Genomic DNA, 18,236 nt, shown 5'->3' on the forward strand with positions numbered 1-18,236 from the left:
CGCTTCTTTTGGCTGTACGTGATCAGGGAGTACGGAACACCCTCAGACAGTATGGAACCCATATTTAACCTTCCTGTTATAGTTCCCACTATATTTTTCATCTCCTGGCAGGGAGATACTATGCCTTATTTGCTTCCTGTCTATAGCAAGCCCTGAATAAATGGTTCTGATTTGAATCTGCTTCACATGTTGATCTTTTATAAAACTTTTTGGCATTACCCTTCCCTTCCTTAAACTTGGAACTGGAACTGGTTAGAACTGAAGCTGCATGAAATTCAATTATCTCATGGTTCTCTATTAGAACTTTGAACTGCTGTAAAATGTTCCCTGTTAGGGGACTCTGATGAACAGGCCAAACGGTAAGAAATGCAGGGCTTGGAACCTTAGTAACAGGAATTGCTCTGACACTTAGCATATAGTGCTATTTCATTTTGAATTTATAAACGTCAAATAATGTCTTCACGGTATCAGAATAAGAGTAAAGCTTTTTCCAATTGGTTTAAAATAACTTTGTTTCAAAAGGAAGAATAAAATGCTGTTGTCATCTTTTAGATGCCCAATTTCATTTCATTTTTTCATGATCTCTTTTAAAATAATAATTAGCATACATTATTTTGAGTCCCTAGTATAAGTTTGATTGTCTAGTGGAGGTTTAGCTTCACAGAAAAGATGATGAAGGCACTTATATGTCCATTTCCTAATATGGGAAATAAGGTTCAGAGAGCGTAGGCAACTTAAAGGAATGTATTAGATGTAGAGACAAACCCAGTTTCTCTGAAGCCTGTCATCTGTTTCCTAATTTATGCTGTCTTTTTTAAAGGATTAAGCAGCACTATCTTGGTTAAAAAGACCACCAATGTGAGCTTCTGTCATAGTTTTAGCTGAAATACTTAAATTATAAAAGTTGGTGTGCATAGCCGGTAACAAGGGACAAGCCATCTGTACTCTCTTATGAACTGTTTTACCTGATGCCAATTAGAAGGATTGGGCAGAGGGCCATGCTCCCAAACTCTCTTCTTCCCTTAGAAGTTGCGCTGACTTAAAGGAGACACAGGACAGGCCATTCAGCTCCTCATAAGAAGCTGGGAGCCAGAGGTCTGCTCCTAATGGCTGCACCTCTGTTTCTTTCCTGTGAGAGGATTATTCTGGTTTGTGATGAGCAGACTCACCAGCATTCAGGAAGGAGCATAAACCCAGAAAGTGAGTCAAAAGCCTCTAGTCCAGGAGTGACTGCAAATTCACTGAATGGGAACAACTTTTAACTTATGACTTAAGTTGGAAACTCCTCTCTCAATGAAGTCCTCTAGAGACTTGACCATAATCCTTACAATCTCTGTCCTGTCCATTTCCCATCTGATGGGTTTGCTTCATTGTGTTGCCTATAGTCCTCAGTGGAAGAGTTTTCTCACCCAGTTACTCTAACACACTGTGCCTTTTGGATGCTATTGTCAGTTCTGGAGAAAGTGTGAAAAGGTTCAATTGGCAAGAGGTTGTTGTCCTGACTTGAATGAACTTTTAATGTTTTCTGTATGCCACTAAATCCTTTTAGGTGACTGTTGTCCAGTATACTGAGTGACAACTCAGGAAGCGAGTAACTCTTGCAAGTTTAGAGGGCTTAGCCAGGACAGGTGAGTGTAGCAGGATCTGATAAAACTTTTAAAATAGACCTTTTGAGGATGAAGCAGTTTTCAAAATGGAAAGTAAGACCCTCTACACCCCTAGTTCTCCCAAATAAATGAGCACCACCCCTAGCTTCCTAGAGCTTTTCCACTTCTGGGCACAGAATCTGACATTTAGGAGGTGCTTATTAAATTTTTTTTTAAATAAAATAACATAAGGGCTCTCAGATTTCAGGAGGGTCACACACCTAGATTTTTCCTGCTCTTTGTTTGCTGGACTATACAAACATAGACTATAAAAAGACCCACCTCCTGCAATTCCCTTCGTTGTTCCTTAGTTCCCTAATGTTTTGATATGTCATTCCTAGCATTAGGAAAAAACAACAGAAAAACAAACACACAAACAAAAAAAAACTGTCTAACACTTCTAACACATTTTTTGAATTTATAATTCTAGCGGCACCATGTTTCTCCGAAAATAAGACTGGTTCTTATATTAATTTTTGCTCCAAAAGACTCAGTAGGGCTTATGTTCGGGGGATGTCATCCTGAAAAATCATGCAAGGGCTTATTTTCCCATTAGGTCTCATTTTTGGGGAAACATGGCATTACCTGAGCTTTCTCTGGAGGTCTTCCTGCCTTCTGGGACATGTGTCAATCAGATGACCTGGCATACTGTATGTATCAAGTAATTTAATCACTAAGCCCATCACAAGTATCTCTTGAGCATCTACCATATGACAGACATAATTCCAAGGACTGAATAAATAAAGGCAAATAAGAGAGACCTTAAAAGTTTACCTCTAACTCAGAGGAGATGGGCAGTAAACATGGAAACAAATAAATCCTCCAAACAACACTGGGAGAGGGGTAATAACCCCACTTTAAAAAGATGAGAAAACTGAAGCTTAGTGAGACTGCATCCTACCCTAGGTCATAGAAGTAATACATATGAGATTCAGGCCACATCTCCTAGACCCTGAAGGCCATGCTCATTCGATTGTATTAACTGTCTCTAGAGCTGATGACATGAAGCTCTCCCTTAGTCATACTGAGCGTGTCTACGCAGAGCCTCATGAAAGGGTCTGAAAAAGGAAGATACAGAATTGTCAGAGAAGTACTTGAATGTCTTTCTCCTTGGAGCAAGGCCACTTCGTAGCCTGACCTGGGCTGTCCTGGAATGCTGAACTGCAAGCCCTTTCATCCCTACCTATCCATGATGGCCAGCAGGTAAATATATTCATTGGTGGGAGCTGATTAATGCCTGTCCACCTGACAGGCATCTTAACTTTAAGGGCACTGTTTTCTATTTTCCACACAGAAGGATAAAAACCAAACTGTTGGATAGACTTAAGGATTAAGTAAAACACATAGCTCAGGAAACATCCCACTTCAGTAAGTCAGAGGTCCCAGGAATAGGTGAGACAGTCTCGGCACAAATTTACAGGTTAACAGTCAGGTGACAGATTGATATTGGTGGTAGCAATGCAGTGCAGGAAACAGATACAAGAAATGCAGGCATTTATTTTAATTTTTTTGACAAAAACAAATCACATCTAAGGGGGGAAAGGTGCTTACTATAATTAGGAAGGATGGGAAACTAAATTCAAATAAGGAAAATGATATATGATGTATTCAATTGGTGGGACATTCCATCCAAAAAACAAACAACCCCCCCACCCCACAAAAAATAAAAAAAAATAAAAAAGAACACACAACAAAACCCTAAAAACCACAAAACCCAAAAAACTCAAAACAGGCATCAGCTTGGGAAACTCTTTGCATTCTACAGAATGGACACCGGATGGCAGCACATAATAACAGCAACTTTGTAACCGCTTATCTGAAGAAGGAATGATGGAAAATGGTCCTTAAAATATTCATTATGATTATAAGAATCTGTTAGCTTGAGCTCTCGGTTTAACATAGCCATTTGCTCTAACATCAAAGCTTTATTTCCTACACTCACCTCTCCTATGCCTTCTTTAGGTAATGATAGGGTGGCAAACCAAAAAGTCAGAGGAAAATACGTGTGAGATTACTTGGTGAATTTCAGACTCTCTTTGGGCTGCCTGCCTTTGTTATCTGACTTGGTCACACTGGATTTGCCTTGATTCTGCACCAGTGGTGGGAGTGAAAGTGATTTACTCCAGTGTCCCTGACTGATTTACCGCAAAATCCCTCGCATACTGTTAAATGTTCTGACTCGTTCCCGAACTGGTAGGTTAAGAACTTATTTCTTCTCTCTCATATTTTAAGCTTGTAATTTATCACTTCTCAAAGGAGGGTCAAAGAGACACTGAGGTATAAATACACACATCTCTGTCAGTATTGCAAGAAATGTAAAAGCTTTATATATTCAAAGAGTTATCAGATGTGGGAAATTATAACAGAGCATATGATGGAAATCATAAAACTAAAGCAACATTTAACAAATTAATCTCCATATTATGTACTCTTCAAATCTTCCTTCTAGTCCTCACTGCTGAACACAAAAAGAAAGAAAGGCAGAGTCAGACTGGAAGAGAATTGACTGGGTAAATTCTTATTAGAAAGTAGTGAGAAAATATGAGTTCACGTTAGAAGTATACTTTGGCATCAAATTCTAAAGGAAACCTATGCTGAGTAACAACTGTTAAAAAGAAGAAAAAGAAAACAAACAAACAAAGTCTAATAGCTGTGGGCCCTAGGATGAAAATGGGCACTAATAACATAACCACTGTATTGCATTTATTTCACTTCTTTCTATAACCCTCCCCTGTCCATCTTTTCCCCTGCAAGTACTTCTTTCCACGCTGTCTGAAGGGCAGAGCAGAGTTAGAGCTTCATGTGAGAAGATGCACAGAGCATAAATGGGACGATGAAGGGGAAGGCATGAAGTGAGGGTTGTAGAGGGAGAAATAAGGGTCCAGAAGTAGCCTACATGCTGTCGGGTGTCTTTGCGAAATTAAAGTATAGAAATTAATTTTTCATTAGGGTCTTTTCATATAGAGCTTGAGAGACTCTGAGGCTACTTCACTTTTGGGAAGGGGAGACCACAAATGAAGGAATGCCTAAACTTCATCAGAAAAGCTAAAGCATGTTTTCAATGTGTACAATTAAAAATTAAAGTTGAATGATGAATATCTGGCTTTCAATCCTGTCTGTGATCAATGGGGAAATTTGTAGAACTTCATTTCAAAATCAGGCTAAATTTATGGTCCTTTATGAATGTAAAACATGCTCAGTATTTTGAGTCTTTCCTTCACCCAGTCTTATTCATATTCAGAGATTGGTCATACTTTTCTTAGAGAGAAAGAGAGAAAAAAATATGAAAAAGGGAAGCTGAGAAAAAAAGGAAAATGGGAAGGGAGAGGAATGAAAATAAGGACACAATACACGATGTGGATGACCAATCATGGATTTAGCAGTAGAAAACTATAAATATTAGTAAAATAATATTTGTTATGTGGCAATTAAAGCCCTTGGTATTGTTGATGGTACAAAATAAAAGGACAATTTTAGCTCCCTGGCCTCAAACGGCTTCTAGCAAGAGAGAAAAAACTAACCTACTTCAAACAGAGGACAAGGCTAAAATCTCAGACTAACAGTTTGTACAGTAAGATTTGGGAGAAAGGAGAGGTTAATATGAGTGACCAAGTTTCCCTACTTGTAAAATTGAAAGTAATAATACAGTCTCTTTTAGAGTATGATTTCAGTATTATTGGTGAAACATTTAGACAAGTGCTTGGCAGAGTAAGCACATATTAATACTGCTTATTAACTCATTAAAATGTATAAAAAGATATTAAAGGACTTTGATAAATAAAGAAAAGGTTATCAAAAGAAATTTTATATAAGAGATACAAATTATGGTATACTATTTAATAGTTACTAAATTATCTATGGGATAAAAACTACACAATTTTTTAAAGTTATGATTAAACTGACCATTTTGTTGCGAGTGACAAAAACATACAGACTCTTTAGGCAAGCAATATGACCATACGTAACAATCATTTAAAAATTGTCAAGTGATTTAATTAAGTAATGCAGGCTTAGAGTTTATCTTAAGAAAATATAAATGAAAATTGGCAAGTAATGGAGGTTTACTACAATTATAACTACTTTAGTATAAAACTAGAATCAACTTAAAAATCAAATAAAAGAGGAGTGTAGGAAAGGTTTAGGATATTACAGTGCCATCAACATGGTAGAATATTATATGTTCTTAAACATGGTGAGTATGTCTATAATATTCAATTTTATAAGGGTTTATAATGAAAACAAAAGCAAATCCCCAAAATAATAAACAGTAAGATTATGCAACAATAGGGGTCAAATTTAAAGATTTCTGGACATTGAGGACTTTGATCAGAAAGGTAAATAGACAATGAGAGACTTGGAGGAGATATTTGCAAAGTCTGAAGTTGGCAAGGTATTACTGTTGAGAGTATATTAGGAGTTCTCTCAAAAAACAACAGTAAGAAACAATGAAAAATAGTCAAAGTTTGTGCATAGGCAGTTCTCAGATATAGAAAATGACTGACTCGAAAAAAGATGAAGTGAGGCTCAACTGAAATACCAATCAGAGGAATAAAAATAAATGCAACACTGAAATAATGTTCTATAGCCATCAACTTGCAAAATGGAGAATTATGTGAAGTGTGTGTTGATATGATTATGGTGAGATGGAGCCCTTCTGCATTGCATAAGGTATGAATCGGTGCACTCATTCAGGAGAAAGATCTGGCAGCAGCACTCCATGGATTTATAAATGTGTGTACCTTACAGCCAAGCAATTCTTCATGCCTGGGTATACGCACCACTTATAAGGAGCCATATATGTGTGGATTATCGTAATGTTTGGGATCTAAGGAGTTAGGGACAATGTAGGTGCCCACTGCTGGGAGCTTGGGTAAGTAAAATGTGGTATATGTATACAATGGCAAAATGGGCAGCAGGTGAAAGAAACGAACTCATTCTAAATATACTGATATAGATAGATGTCTAAACACTAACATTGAATGAAAGTAGTTAGACACAGAATGAGGTTTATAACACAAAAAGTCTTATGCAATTTAGAACACATTCACATACATATACACACGTACAAATACACACTGTTTTCTAGAATGCCACACATATAGCCGAATGAATAAATGGGAAGTGAATTTGATGAACACAGATTCTACAAAGGATTGAAGTGAGGATCGGAAACTGAGAATAAAATTAAATGAGCTAAGGGTCCTGTCTAAAGGATGTTAATCCAAGGTCACACACTGAACCTCAATTCTGTGCACCTGAGGTTAAAACAAAAATAAAAATAAAAAACTAAAATTTTATATAACTTTAAATGAAAAAAGCTGAAAGAGTTAATAAAGGCATGCAAAGTGATTGAAAGAACAATAAGACTACAAACTACTTATTGTTTATATGAATTTAAACTAGAACACAGACATGGTATGCAAACTGATTAAAGTAACAACAAATAAAACGAACACAAAATGGTGTACATGCTGATTGAAACTACGTAAAAATATTTTCATGTGAATTGGTTAGGAAAAGAATCCTGTTCTGTCTGTCTCCTTTTTCTTGATACCACTGTCTAGGAAAAACATTTATAAGAATGGTTCATGAGCAAGGACACTTTACAAAACCACTGTGGTGGGGCATCATCTTGTTTTCTCGGAATTCCATTGAGAATCTTGCCCTCTTCCTTAAATGAGGCTGGGGGCACAGTCTAACCAAAGTTCCCATCCCGTCTCTGCGACCACACCCCAGTGAAGAGCTGAAGCAATAATTTAGACAAGGTCATGGGTCCTTGTCTATCCCTCTTTGGACATTTTGTCCACGTGGCTGGTAAGGTAAGAGAGAGTCTTGACTTATTCATCTTAGGAAGAGTCATTGCTGTAATTGGGAGTGAGCTCTTGGGGAAAGGAGGACACTCGCCTGGGCTAGTCAAAGTCAAAGAATCTCTCCTGTTGCCCTTTCAGAACCGAACTCACTAAGGCAGGACTAGCCCAGTCTCTAAAGTGGTCTTGCATTTGATCGTGTCTCCTGTGCATCTCCTGGATGATTCAAAGGAGAGTGGATGCAGGGTTACTGAAAAGGAACAGTCTAGGAGAGGATTCAAGGACCTGTTCGCTATCCCAGAATAAGACAATATAGGCAGAGAATGAGCTCGGTCTTTAAAATTGAAATCGCTATTTTAAGTAATGTAATCATGGATGATTGTCTTCAATTTGACTTTAAATATATATATTCCGTTATAGACAGCAAACAAAAACATACTTCTTTCTCTGGCATTGGCCAGGGTGCCATTCTAGTAATGAATTGTATTATACAATTCACAAATAGTACATTTATCCTTTATGGTTTTAACTATTAATAACACAGTAAGGAGAAAATTCCTTCTCTCCTAATTTGAACACTTTCTACATATCTTTGCAGCTTGCATATTACCTAGTACAACGTGGGTTTGAACTCCAGTGGTTCACATACATGTGAATGTTTTTCAATGAACACAATCGGCCCTTCCTGTCTGTGGGATTCACCTCTGCAGATCCAAGTGGATCGAAAAGCAGTATTTTCGCATTCCCAACTGCGGATTGAAAATACTGTTTTCAATCCATGGTTAGCTGAATTTACAGATGCTAAAGGCTAGCTTTAGAGCCAAAGTTATACTGCTTTTCGACTGGGGGGAGGGAATTTTAGGGTGGGGGGACGTTGTTCAAGGGTCAACTGTACTAGGATCCATGTGACAAATAGGAAAAAATCTAAAATAGAGAAAATTAATTCTAAATATTCGATACATACACAATATTCCAGCATCTTTCTCTACCCTCCTATGACCCTTATTTTTTCCTTTAAGGTTTTTGCTGCTGTTGACTGGGGAATGCTTATTACCTTTTCTAACTTCTCTCATCTACGCTGTGTTCATCTTGCCACCAAATGTGGCTACTTGAAATTTTTATCTGACAAATGATTTTATTTTCCATCTGCTTTTCTCAGATGATTTTTATTTTTGCTACACATATATTTCAAATCCTCGATCCTTCAAAAATTATGCTCCCGATGTATTATAGGGAAATTTTCTATACTGCAAAATGAGTTCATTCATCCCCTAATCTGTTAATCCCAGAAATCAAGACCTATTTTGTATTTCTTTGCATTTTTTTTTTTTTTTAAGAATTCAAGTCCCAGGGGGACAAGAGCACTTCATTTATGTATTCTGTGCAACAATATAGAATGTAGTACCTAACTGGAAAATTATAATTATAATAAAAATAATATTGATCCTAATGAGAGCAGAGTATATTCTAGTCTTGAAACACAGAGTCATCTTTTCCACACAATATTGGTGATGCAAGTTGAGGAGATGGGGAACTAATATAGTTATATAAAAGTGATTTAAAGAACTTTTATTACCTTAGTTTCTTTCCTCCATCCGCAATTTTAGCTTTTTGAAGATAACCTTCTTTTTCAACCATCTGCAAGAAGAATGCATATGTTAAAACTGTGACAAACTCCCATGCATTATTAGTTTAAATGAACCTATGCCTTCCAATAGTCATTGCAGTGATAGAAGTTTCCAGTCATAGAACTTCATTAATAATGCACATATAGCTTATGGGAAGTGCCTGCGAGATCATAGTCATTACAAGCCCTTAAATATCCAAAAGAAAGATTACAAAGAGTAATGTGAATGATTTGTTAGATAGTGATACACCTTTACTCACTTTTCCTTCTGGGCATTGAAGTCACTTGCTTACAAAATTGATTAACAATGGTAAAAGAAAGACAAATTTAATGCCTTCCTTAATTTTACCGATGATCCTTGGAAAAGTTGTTTTGTTTTGTTTTTCTACTTCTCACTCCTGCTTCCTTATGTACCTGCTGAGGCCCGGGATCACGAAGAATTCAGTGGAACCAAGAAAATGAGCCTCTTGAATTGCGGAAGTGTATTTGAAACTGACGTTTCATGCATTTTTTTCAGTTACCAAGAGATGCACTGTAGAACTCACTTGTTACCTTTACGGTGTGTGCTTGCTTCCTTTCCTATTTGTATTTATTGGCTTTCATTAGTAATACATCTGTAAGTTTCTTAAAGGAGATTCAATAATTTGTCATAACTCCACAGAGGTTTCGTGGAGCTCTAAGGTAAATAAATACACAATGCAAATTGTGATGTGTTGACTCCTGGAAAAGTCTGTAACAGGTACTTTAATTTTTCAGCATACTATTTCTAGCTTCCCCTTGTCCCACACCCCCCTTCCCAAGGCCTTACCCTCTGTTCCATCCTTTCATCTTGGTGAATCACTGACACCTTCTCCCCAAGGTTTTTTGCTAAAAGCTTTAAGAAGTTCCCTGTCTAATATCAAAGGAGCACACTCCCTCAGTGCCACCTTATATGCTTTTCCCCTGACTGTAATACTCTACCTCTACCATGTCTCAATTTCACAAACTCCTAAAATACATTAAATCTATTTTAAAATGCAATTTGTCTGTTGTTAGAGAGTCCTTCCATGATTCCTTTGCAATCTCTTTTAGGGACCCCCATCCTGAATCTCCATTTTCATTCTGACATTGGCACTGGCAAGCATTTATTGGATCATATTGTAATTGTCCACTTTTTGGTTGTACCAGTACATGTACTGTGACATTACCACTCACACCTAGATTCCCAGCACCTGGAGTACTTGTTGGCACCAACAGTCACAATAATAAATATTGTTTGAACAAATGAGTGGATGAATAAATGGCTATTTAAATGTTTATTTAAATTTTCATAGGACATTGGACAAGCCAAAAAAAAAAAATTCATCTGCACTATGACAGGTGAAAAGAGAGATATCTGGGGGGTAAATGAGTTGTCCCAAACCACTCAAATTTCTCCACTTAAGAAATTGCTATTTACAGACACTCTGATATAGGTGAGATATTTTCTAACTTGTTCATCATTATATTCCTTGAAGCACTTAGCCTTCAAGATATATTTGACAAATACATTTTTGAATAAATAATGAAGATAATAAGGATGACTTATGATAAACATGGCAAAGTATATTTCATGTATCTACATTTCCAGAAATTGTCTTTCACTTCAGCATGCTCTACACAAGCGTAAAGAATCTAAGGCAACTCTCTTGCACCCTTTTTTAGAATCATGTTGATAGTGCCTTGTTTGTATTTGGATACATTTAATTGCTTACATCCCCACTCTTTATCCTATGTATACTGTCCCTTTTTCTTGGTCCCAAGAAATCTTATTCGTCTACACCCTAAAACCCATATAATAAGTTCAGTGTTTAACTCTGGGCATCACTGGTTTCTACAGATGGTTGGCAGAAAGATGTTTTCAGAAACCATTAGCATCATGGTGGGGGGTGGGGGGGTTTCTTCCCTTAAGAATGTAAGTTAAGGAATTCTGTTATGTAGCCATAGACAACATTTATTTTATTTAAGCTTTCTTCTGATGAAAATAAAATAGTTACCTAAAGCCTGAGTTTATTTACCAAAAAACTACAAAACCTCTTGACCCATCATAAAAACTGACGCATGCATTCTCAGCTAAGAATATTGCTTTTTTCTACCCCCAAAATATTCACTAAAAGACCACTGGGTGGACATTTAGTACTCAGAGATGTATTATTGATGATCATTTCTCTAAAAAAAGAAGAGAAATATGAAAGGGAAAAGCTGACACTTTTTCAGGGCGAAATCAACATAAGCAGGCTTGAGTTATATACCTTAAAATTCTCTCTCCTTGAATACATAAGCAATGTTCCTCCAGATACTCCTGGATCTTTTAAGATGCCTGAGATTGAGGTTAGAGGTTGGATTTCATATGTTAGGACTCTATACATGTGACATCATTGCCATCAAACAGGCTGAGACATTCCCCATGATCTTGGGTCAATGCAATACAAATGACCACCCAGAGGTCTCAGTAACAGGAAGAGGAAGAGATAAACAGCAAATTAGTTATCTTCTCCTATATCATCTTCCAGAGTCCAAGCTGTATTCAGTGTCATTAGAAGCTAATATTTCTTCTACTATATACTTTTACAGACTACACTTACTACTACCATGCATATTTTTACATACATGTATCTTCATGCACATTTCTACATGTAGCTATATACATATATTACCAATCCTGAAATCAAGTATTCATTTCTCTCCATTGTTTCTTTCATACTTGATGTACAGTCATTCATTCTTTCAACAAATATTCAATTAGTAATATCCTCATCCACTTAAATACAGCTGCTCTGTTCACAATGGGATTGCAAAGATTAATAGGGAAGTATTGATCTTATTGAGGCTTATATACTTGTGAACTCACATTCAAGATACCCTTGTTCTTTTGGGAGGGACTAAGTACCATACTCCCTCCAGCCATCTTAGAGATTGACACCAGCTTTTACCATAAACTAGGCAATTCCAAACAGGCTTCCTACATGGAAAGCACTGCATTATTTTAAGTCTCATGCTGGCAAGCAAACATCCCATAAGGTAGGTTTAATTGCTTTATTATTCCTTGTTATAATACTTTGAAATATCTCACTATGTTCTAGGCACCAGGAATCAGTTATTCTGGGAAGCTCATAGGAGCTAAAAGAAGTATTATGGCAAACAGAAGATTGCTATGTATTTTGTATGTTGGTTTACATGTGGTACCATATTAATTATTCTAATTATTTATTCCTATTTTATGTTAATTCCTTGGTTTGAGAGGACAATGATGTATAAATTACACTTGAGTATGTTGCTCATTGAGGACTCCGATTGTCCTATCTCTAGTAATTTACAAAATTCTGTGTAGCTTTAGGTCTAAGTTTGGGATGCTATATGTCAAGTTCTGGGCCACCTTGTAGGTCTTTAAGGTAATGACACTCCCTAAACTATGTATACTTAAAAAATGTCAACCAATTTTTAGATGTTGAATCTGGCTTCTTGAGCTATTTGTCCAATGTTCCTCAGAAACCCTATTTAATGCTAAGTGGCAAGAAAGATCAGCAATTTGTCCAGCTTGGATGCCAGCCAGTCTGCTGGCATTGAGGAAGTACTCAGCACACACAGCTGCTCAGATACAGATGAAAAGAATGAATGGTGGTAGGATATCCAGATAGCACCTGTTTATCAACCTAAGTTGGAGGCTATAGACAAGGCAGGAGAGCAGAAGACAACCTTTGATTAATGTAACAATCATGGCAGAGAGACCAGCCTGTAATCATAAATACAGACACTGTGATTTTTTATGTGAAGGCTTCACACTGTTCTCAGATAAAAGAAGCAGAATTGAAAACAATAGGTTTTCATCAACACCAAAAATGTTCTGTCAAAATACATGTTTATAAATGGAAATGAACTGACTCTAAGATTTTCACCAGATTTTGATGAGGAGGGATTGGCTTTTTAACTCCAGAACCACAAAGCCCTTATGTCTTATAACTTTATTGATTTTCTCCTTCGTTCTGATTCTGTTTTCATTGGCAACTGTCTGACTCCTAATGCAGCTTCCTAGATCCTTTGATGTAGAACATGAGGGACTTAAATAACGTCTGTATATCCACTATTATAAATTTATAAGTCAGCGTTATAGTTTATACATCAGACTCCTACACATTTGGTTACTGTGAGATAGTCCATAGGAATCATTATCTCTGTAAGCCCTGATAATATTGATAAATAGAATTTTTCTAGACTCACAAAACTGAGGTCACAGCCCTAAACTGAAGTGAGCCATTCAAAGTAAAGCCACCCTGTGAAACACTATGACTGACTGCCTGCTCCTAGGAGAACTTTGCATCTTTTCTCTGTAAATACAACCCTGGGCTACTATAATTTTCAGATATAGCATTTAACTGTTTTCCTATTTATCAATGAGGAACTTACTATATATTTTCTGAACTTTTAATAGATCACTTTGCGATAATCTCATTTTGATAGTTTCTATTACAAAGCTCAGAATGAGGACATATCTGGTTATATCATTTTTATCCCCAAATGATGCTTCTTTTTTCTCCTTAAATCTCTTATTTACTTCACCACTACTCACAGAAAAAGATATATCTGTCTGTCTTCTTTCCATTGGCCTTCTTTATTTTTTATTTTTCTATTTTTAAAATAAAAATTGTACTTAAGGGGTACATGATGTTTTAATGTACATACATACACAGTGAAATGATTATTATAGTCAAAATAATTAACATATCCATCGTCTCACAGTTACCTTTTCTTATCTTTTCTGTGGCAAGAGCACCTGAAATCTACTCTCTTAACACATGTCCAGTATACCATACACTATTGTTAACTATAATCACCATGCTATATATTAGATCTCTAGAGCATATTCATCCTATGTAACTCCATTGGCTTTCCTTCTTGTGATACTGTCTTTAGGTTGGACCACTTTCCTTTTGAAGACCCATTGCTTACATTTTTATTCTCAGTCTCCACTTATTTCTATACTGTCTCTTTTTTTGCTATATCAAATCTGCTGACCATGTGTGTGGACTTACTATAGACACAATCCATTAGGAACAGAAATGAAAGGGGAGAATTTCCTTAAAAATCCAGTTTATCTGTACATCATAGAAAGTACTAACTTAAAAAGGAATTAAATGCTTGACTATAGAACTACCTTACTTCCATAAAGCTCCAGCATGAAATATGATGTTTTTAGAGACATAAAATACAATGTTTTTACCTAATGTAAATACATAATTTACTTTGTGCATACTTTTAAAACACGGTGAACCAAAATTCAAGTTGGAAACAATGATTCCATGAAAAGGAGAGTAGAAGAAAAACAAAGAAAAATGATTCTGCACCATGCATGAGTGGTACTGGGAAGAAGCAACTAAATATTCTCCAAGAAATTCTCTAGAAGCTGGTCTTGATATTGTATCTCAGAGTTAAGCATGGTTTTCTCATTGCAACTTATTTATAACCATCAGTATACATGTTGCTCAGTGCTTTCATGGATATTCTCCCTCTTGCTTTCTCTCACTCAGGAACATGGTGGGCTTTGGAGTTCTGCTGAATGTCTTGAACCATTTTTCAAATGTTGGGTTTGGAAAAGCACAAACTATGTTTTTCCAAGTGCTTTTCCTCATCATTTTAAACCCCTATCAAGGGAAAATTACCCACATGTCTGATTTATTTACCTCTAACTCATCAAAATGTCATCTTGTAAAGCTACTATTTGATGTTTAAAAAGTCCCATAACCTGTTCCTGAGCCTTTCATCTTGTAACCATTGTGTTTCATTTGGTCACACTCAAAAATTTAGGTTAAGTTTGATGAAGGCACCTATTTGTGTCTCAGAACTTTTTTCAGTCTTCCGGAGGCTTTTCCTGTAAATCACCTCTCCTTCTTCCTCCTCAGTTTCTCTCTTCTTTCCTGAATTCTATTTGTTTTTTCCTGGTTTTAAATATGAGTATGTTGCTCGTTCTTTGCCTGTCTGTGGAGTTCAGTGAGAATGGCCTTCCCTGTTACTGTCTGGGCAATTTATTAGCGTAATTTGTTGTTTTGTTGTAACCTAATTTCAGTATAGGCAGTAAGGAAGGAAGGATTGTGTAATGTTAACAGCTCTTTTGTTGTTGTGGATGTTCTTTTTCTCTACTTTAGGGTTAAATGTGGGCCTGGATGGGAGAAATTATTATAACCCATTTCTATGTTTTAATGGCTTCTAAACTCCTTACCATTATCTCCAGATCCTTCGTGATTGGAGCTCTGCCTCTCTGCCCACGCTCCTGACATATTTCCCTACTGTAGCCAGTGTGTGATTCTTGTAGTTTTTTTAATGTAAGAACTTTGTTCTGATCTCCACACATCTATCCTCCCTGTTCCTTCTGTTTGCATCATTCTTCTTCCAGTTCTTTGCTTGACAAACTCTATTCATCCTGCAAATCTCAATTTGCATGTCCCTTTCAAAGGGTGCTTTTATGACTAGCTAATCCAAAGTAGTCTCTCTCTCTCTCTCTCTCTCTCTCTCTCTCTCTCTCTCTCTCTCTCTCTCTCATAGAAAATTGTTTTTCTATTGTCAAAGCATAGTTTGCAATTTTTGTTTATAGAATGATTCCTTTCTTTTTTTGCTGAATACTCTCTTCACCCTTAGACTGAAAGCCCCTCAAGAAAAGAACATGAGTAAGGAGCATACCCCCAAACTAGCCCAGCACCTAGCACAGAGATGGCCTCAACAAACACTGAATTCATAAACACACTCCTGCTTGAACAAAGGAAGGGCACACCACACGGAACAATGAAAACTTGAAGATGGCTTCTATTAGAGTTATTAAATTATATAACTTATTATTAACATACTACCAGCTTGAAGATCAGGGAGGACGTTCTTTCAGAAAACCTAATTTTATCGTACCAAAGTAGAATTTTGAAAGACTGAAGAGCTTTTGTAAATGTTTTTTTTTTTTTTTTTTTTTTTTTTTTTTGTAATTTAAGAAGAAAAGCACAGCCTGATCAATAGAATTATTCCCCTAAAGTGGCTGCCCTTTGTTTTAAAATAAGAAAACACTGTATGAGCACAATGCCTTCTATCCTCAAAGCCCTCACAAGTATTAATTAATCCACAAAATGATATCTGGCTCTAAAAGGTAGAATCTGTGACTTAAGGTTTATCTGCAAAAAACCTGCTTTGCCCCCAAGCCATGGCAACTTCCTGAGCTCTGTTCTCCAAATCCTACCAGCTCAGGAGGTAGCAGATGATTCTCTGAAATCTGCCACAGGCTTTTGACTCTTGCAGGGTTATCCATAGCCATGTCTTACACTCATTTGATAAAAATAAAGATGATAAAGATTTAACGTGTAAACAGGATTAATTTTCTCAAACATTTCTTTAGGGGAAAAAGGGAAAGTGCCCTGAAAATAATTAGGTTCATAAACAGTGATAATATGAAATATATAAGATCAGGAAATAAACACACCTTAATATATTTGACATTTAATGTTTATAATTGTTGCTGTGTTGATAGCACTTATTAAGCATCCACATGAATTCTCAGAAAAGAATTTAATTCTTTTGCATTGATAACATATGGATTTGCATACCATGTGGCATAAATGACATCATTGGTCAGTGAATTGGATAGTTTCCACCATGCGATTTTAGATTCCAATTAAGAATGTATTTTTTTATAAATATTCAAAAGAAATGCATCATGCTTCTGTTTAACCACGCTGATCACAATCTACTTTATTAAAGGGAACCTTGAGAGATAAAGCATGATGGCCATCAAAAGAGGATAACATCTTCTGCAGCATCCACCATGGCAGCTTTCACTTTTGTAAAAGGAATCATTTTCCTCCAAATGGGATGGATCTAATGGGATACTTTTGCCAGTTATGCTTAAAGCCAACGACTCTCATGATTCCTAAATGTTCAGGGAAATTCTACATATGAGAGATGAAAAAATTGAGATTCATATAGCACCAAATAATCTCAAAAAACCTTGTCATAAAAATATTAAGTAATAACACCAACTTAAGTGATTTTATTATTTTCTAAAGTGTTTTAATGTATATCACCTCATTGATGGTAGCTCATCTTTGTAGGTACTGCCATAGGAAACTACTGCAAAAAACCTATGGTTGACTCCAGAAGTAACACTGAGGCATGAGGGAAGGAAGGAGAGTTGCAGAGATAGAAATAAGGAACGTGCCAGCTTTGTGGACAAGGTATGTGAGTCTAGGTAGAAAATATATATAAGGTTACATTAGTCAGATGTAAAGAAAACTTTGTAAGCTCTGGAATAACTCAGGTCTTTATATAAATGATAATGGAGAGTTAAAAATTAATCAGAATTTCTGTTTGGAAAAACTGGTGGTTATTTTGGCATCATAATGGAGTAATTCATAAATGAGTGTTGTGGGGGAAGATGAGCATTTCTGTCTTTAAAAATCACGTTAAATAAGCAATTTAATTCAAGTAGAGAGTGATGGATAAAAATTGAATATAACCTGTGTTCTCAAAACAGAGTGGAATAAACAAGCAGTCAGAGAGAGGATCCAGGGAAACTCAAGTCAGGAATAGGAAGAAAATTGGACTGCAGTTCCAAAAGTTTCTAGAGTTTGTGTGTGTGTGTGTGTGTGTGTGTGTGTGTGTGCGCGCGCGCGTATGTGAGAGAGAGTGAAAGAGAGAAAGAGAGAGAGAGAGAGGGGGAGAGAGAGAGAGAGAGAGAGAGAGAGAGAGAGAGAGAGAGAGAGAGAGAGGCATAGAGCAAGATTTACAGAGATTACAAACTAACGAACTTAAATTACTTGTTTTTCCTTCCATTTAGCAGTGCCAGTGCCACCTTTCTGACCAAGAATAGAGTACTAAGCTCATAGATGTATTATCTATTAATATGCTCTCCACAATTTAGGATGTTCAAAATGAATTTTATTTATTAAGAATTGAGGCAGCAGAGAGAATCAAGCCAGCCAACTTCAGGCCAGTAAACAAAGCAGTAACCCTAATGTTAGGAAGATAAATTGGGAGTACCATTTCTGAATATTCTATTGTTTCTTTAATATTAGCATATTTTTGATATATAGATGTAGCACAAATACACCACTGGTTATTGATTTAATTTGAATAATAGCCATAATTTAATTTTTTAATATATATAGA

The 18,236-nt window shown here is 36.3% G+C and overlaps 1 protein-coding gene across 1 annotated transcript in view; it reads right to left on the reverse strand.

Moving 5' to 3' along the window:
• Window positions 1-18,236, reverse strand: part of ARHGAP15 (Rho GTPase activating protein 15) — a 620,743-nt gene that overhangs the window by 516,484 nt on the left and 86,023 nt on the right. The window contains 1 exon segment of the mRNA XM_033112294.1: window positions 9,030-9,091. Within this exon segment, the coding sequence (XP_032968185.1) occupies window positions 9,030-9,091 (62 nt within the window).

This window comes from Rhinolophus ferrumequinum, chromosome 8 (genome assembly GCF_004115265.2).
Source record: "Rhinolophus ferrumequinum isolate MPI-CBG mRhiFer1 chromosome 8, mRhiFer1_v1.p, whole genome shotgun sequence".
Taxonomy (NCBI): Eukaryota; Metazoa; Chordata; class Mammalia; order Chiroptera; family Rhinolophidae; genus Rhinolophus; species Rhinolophus ferrumequinum.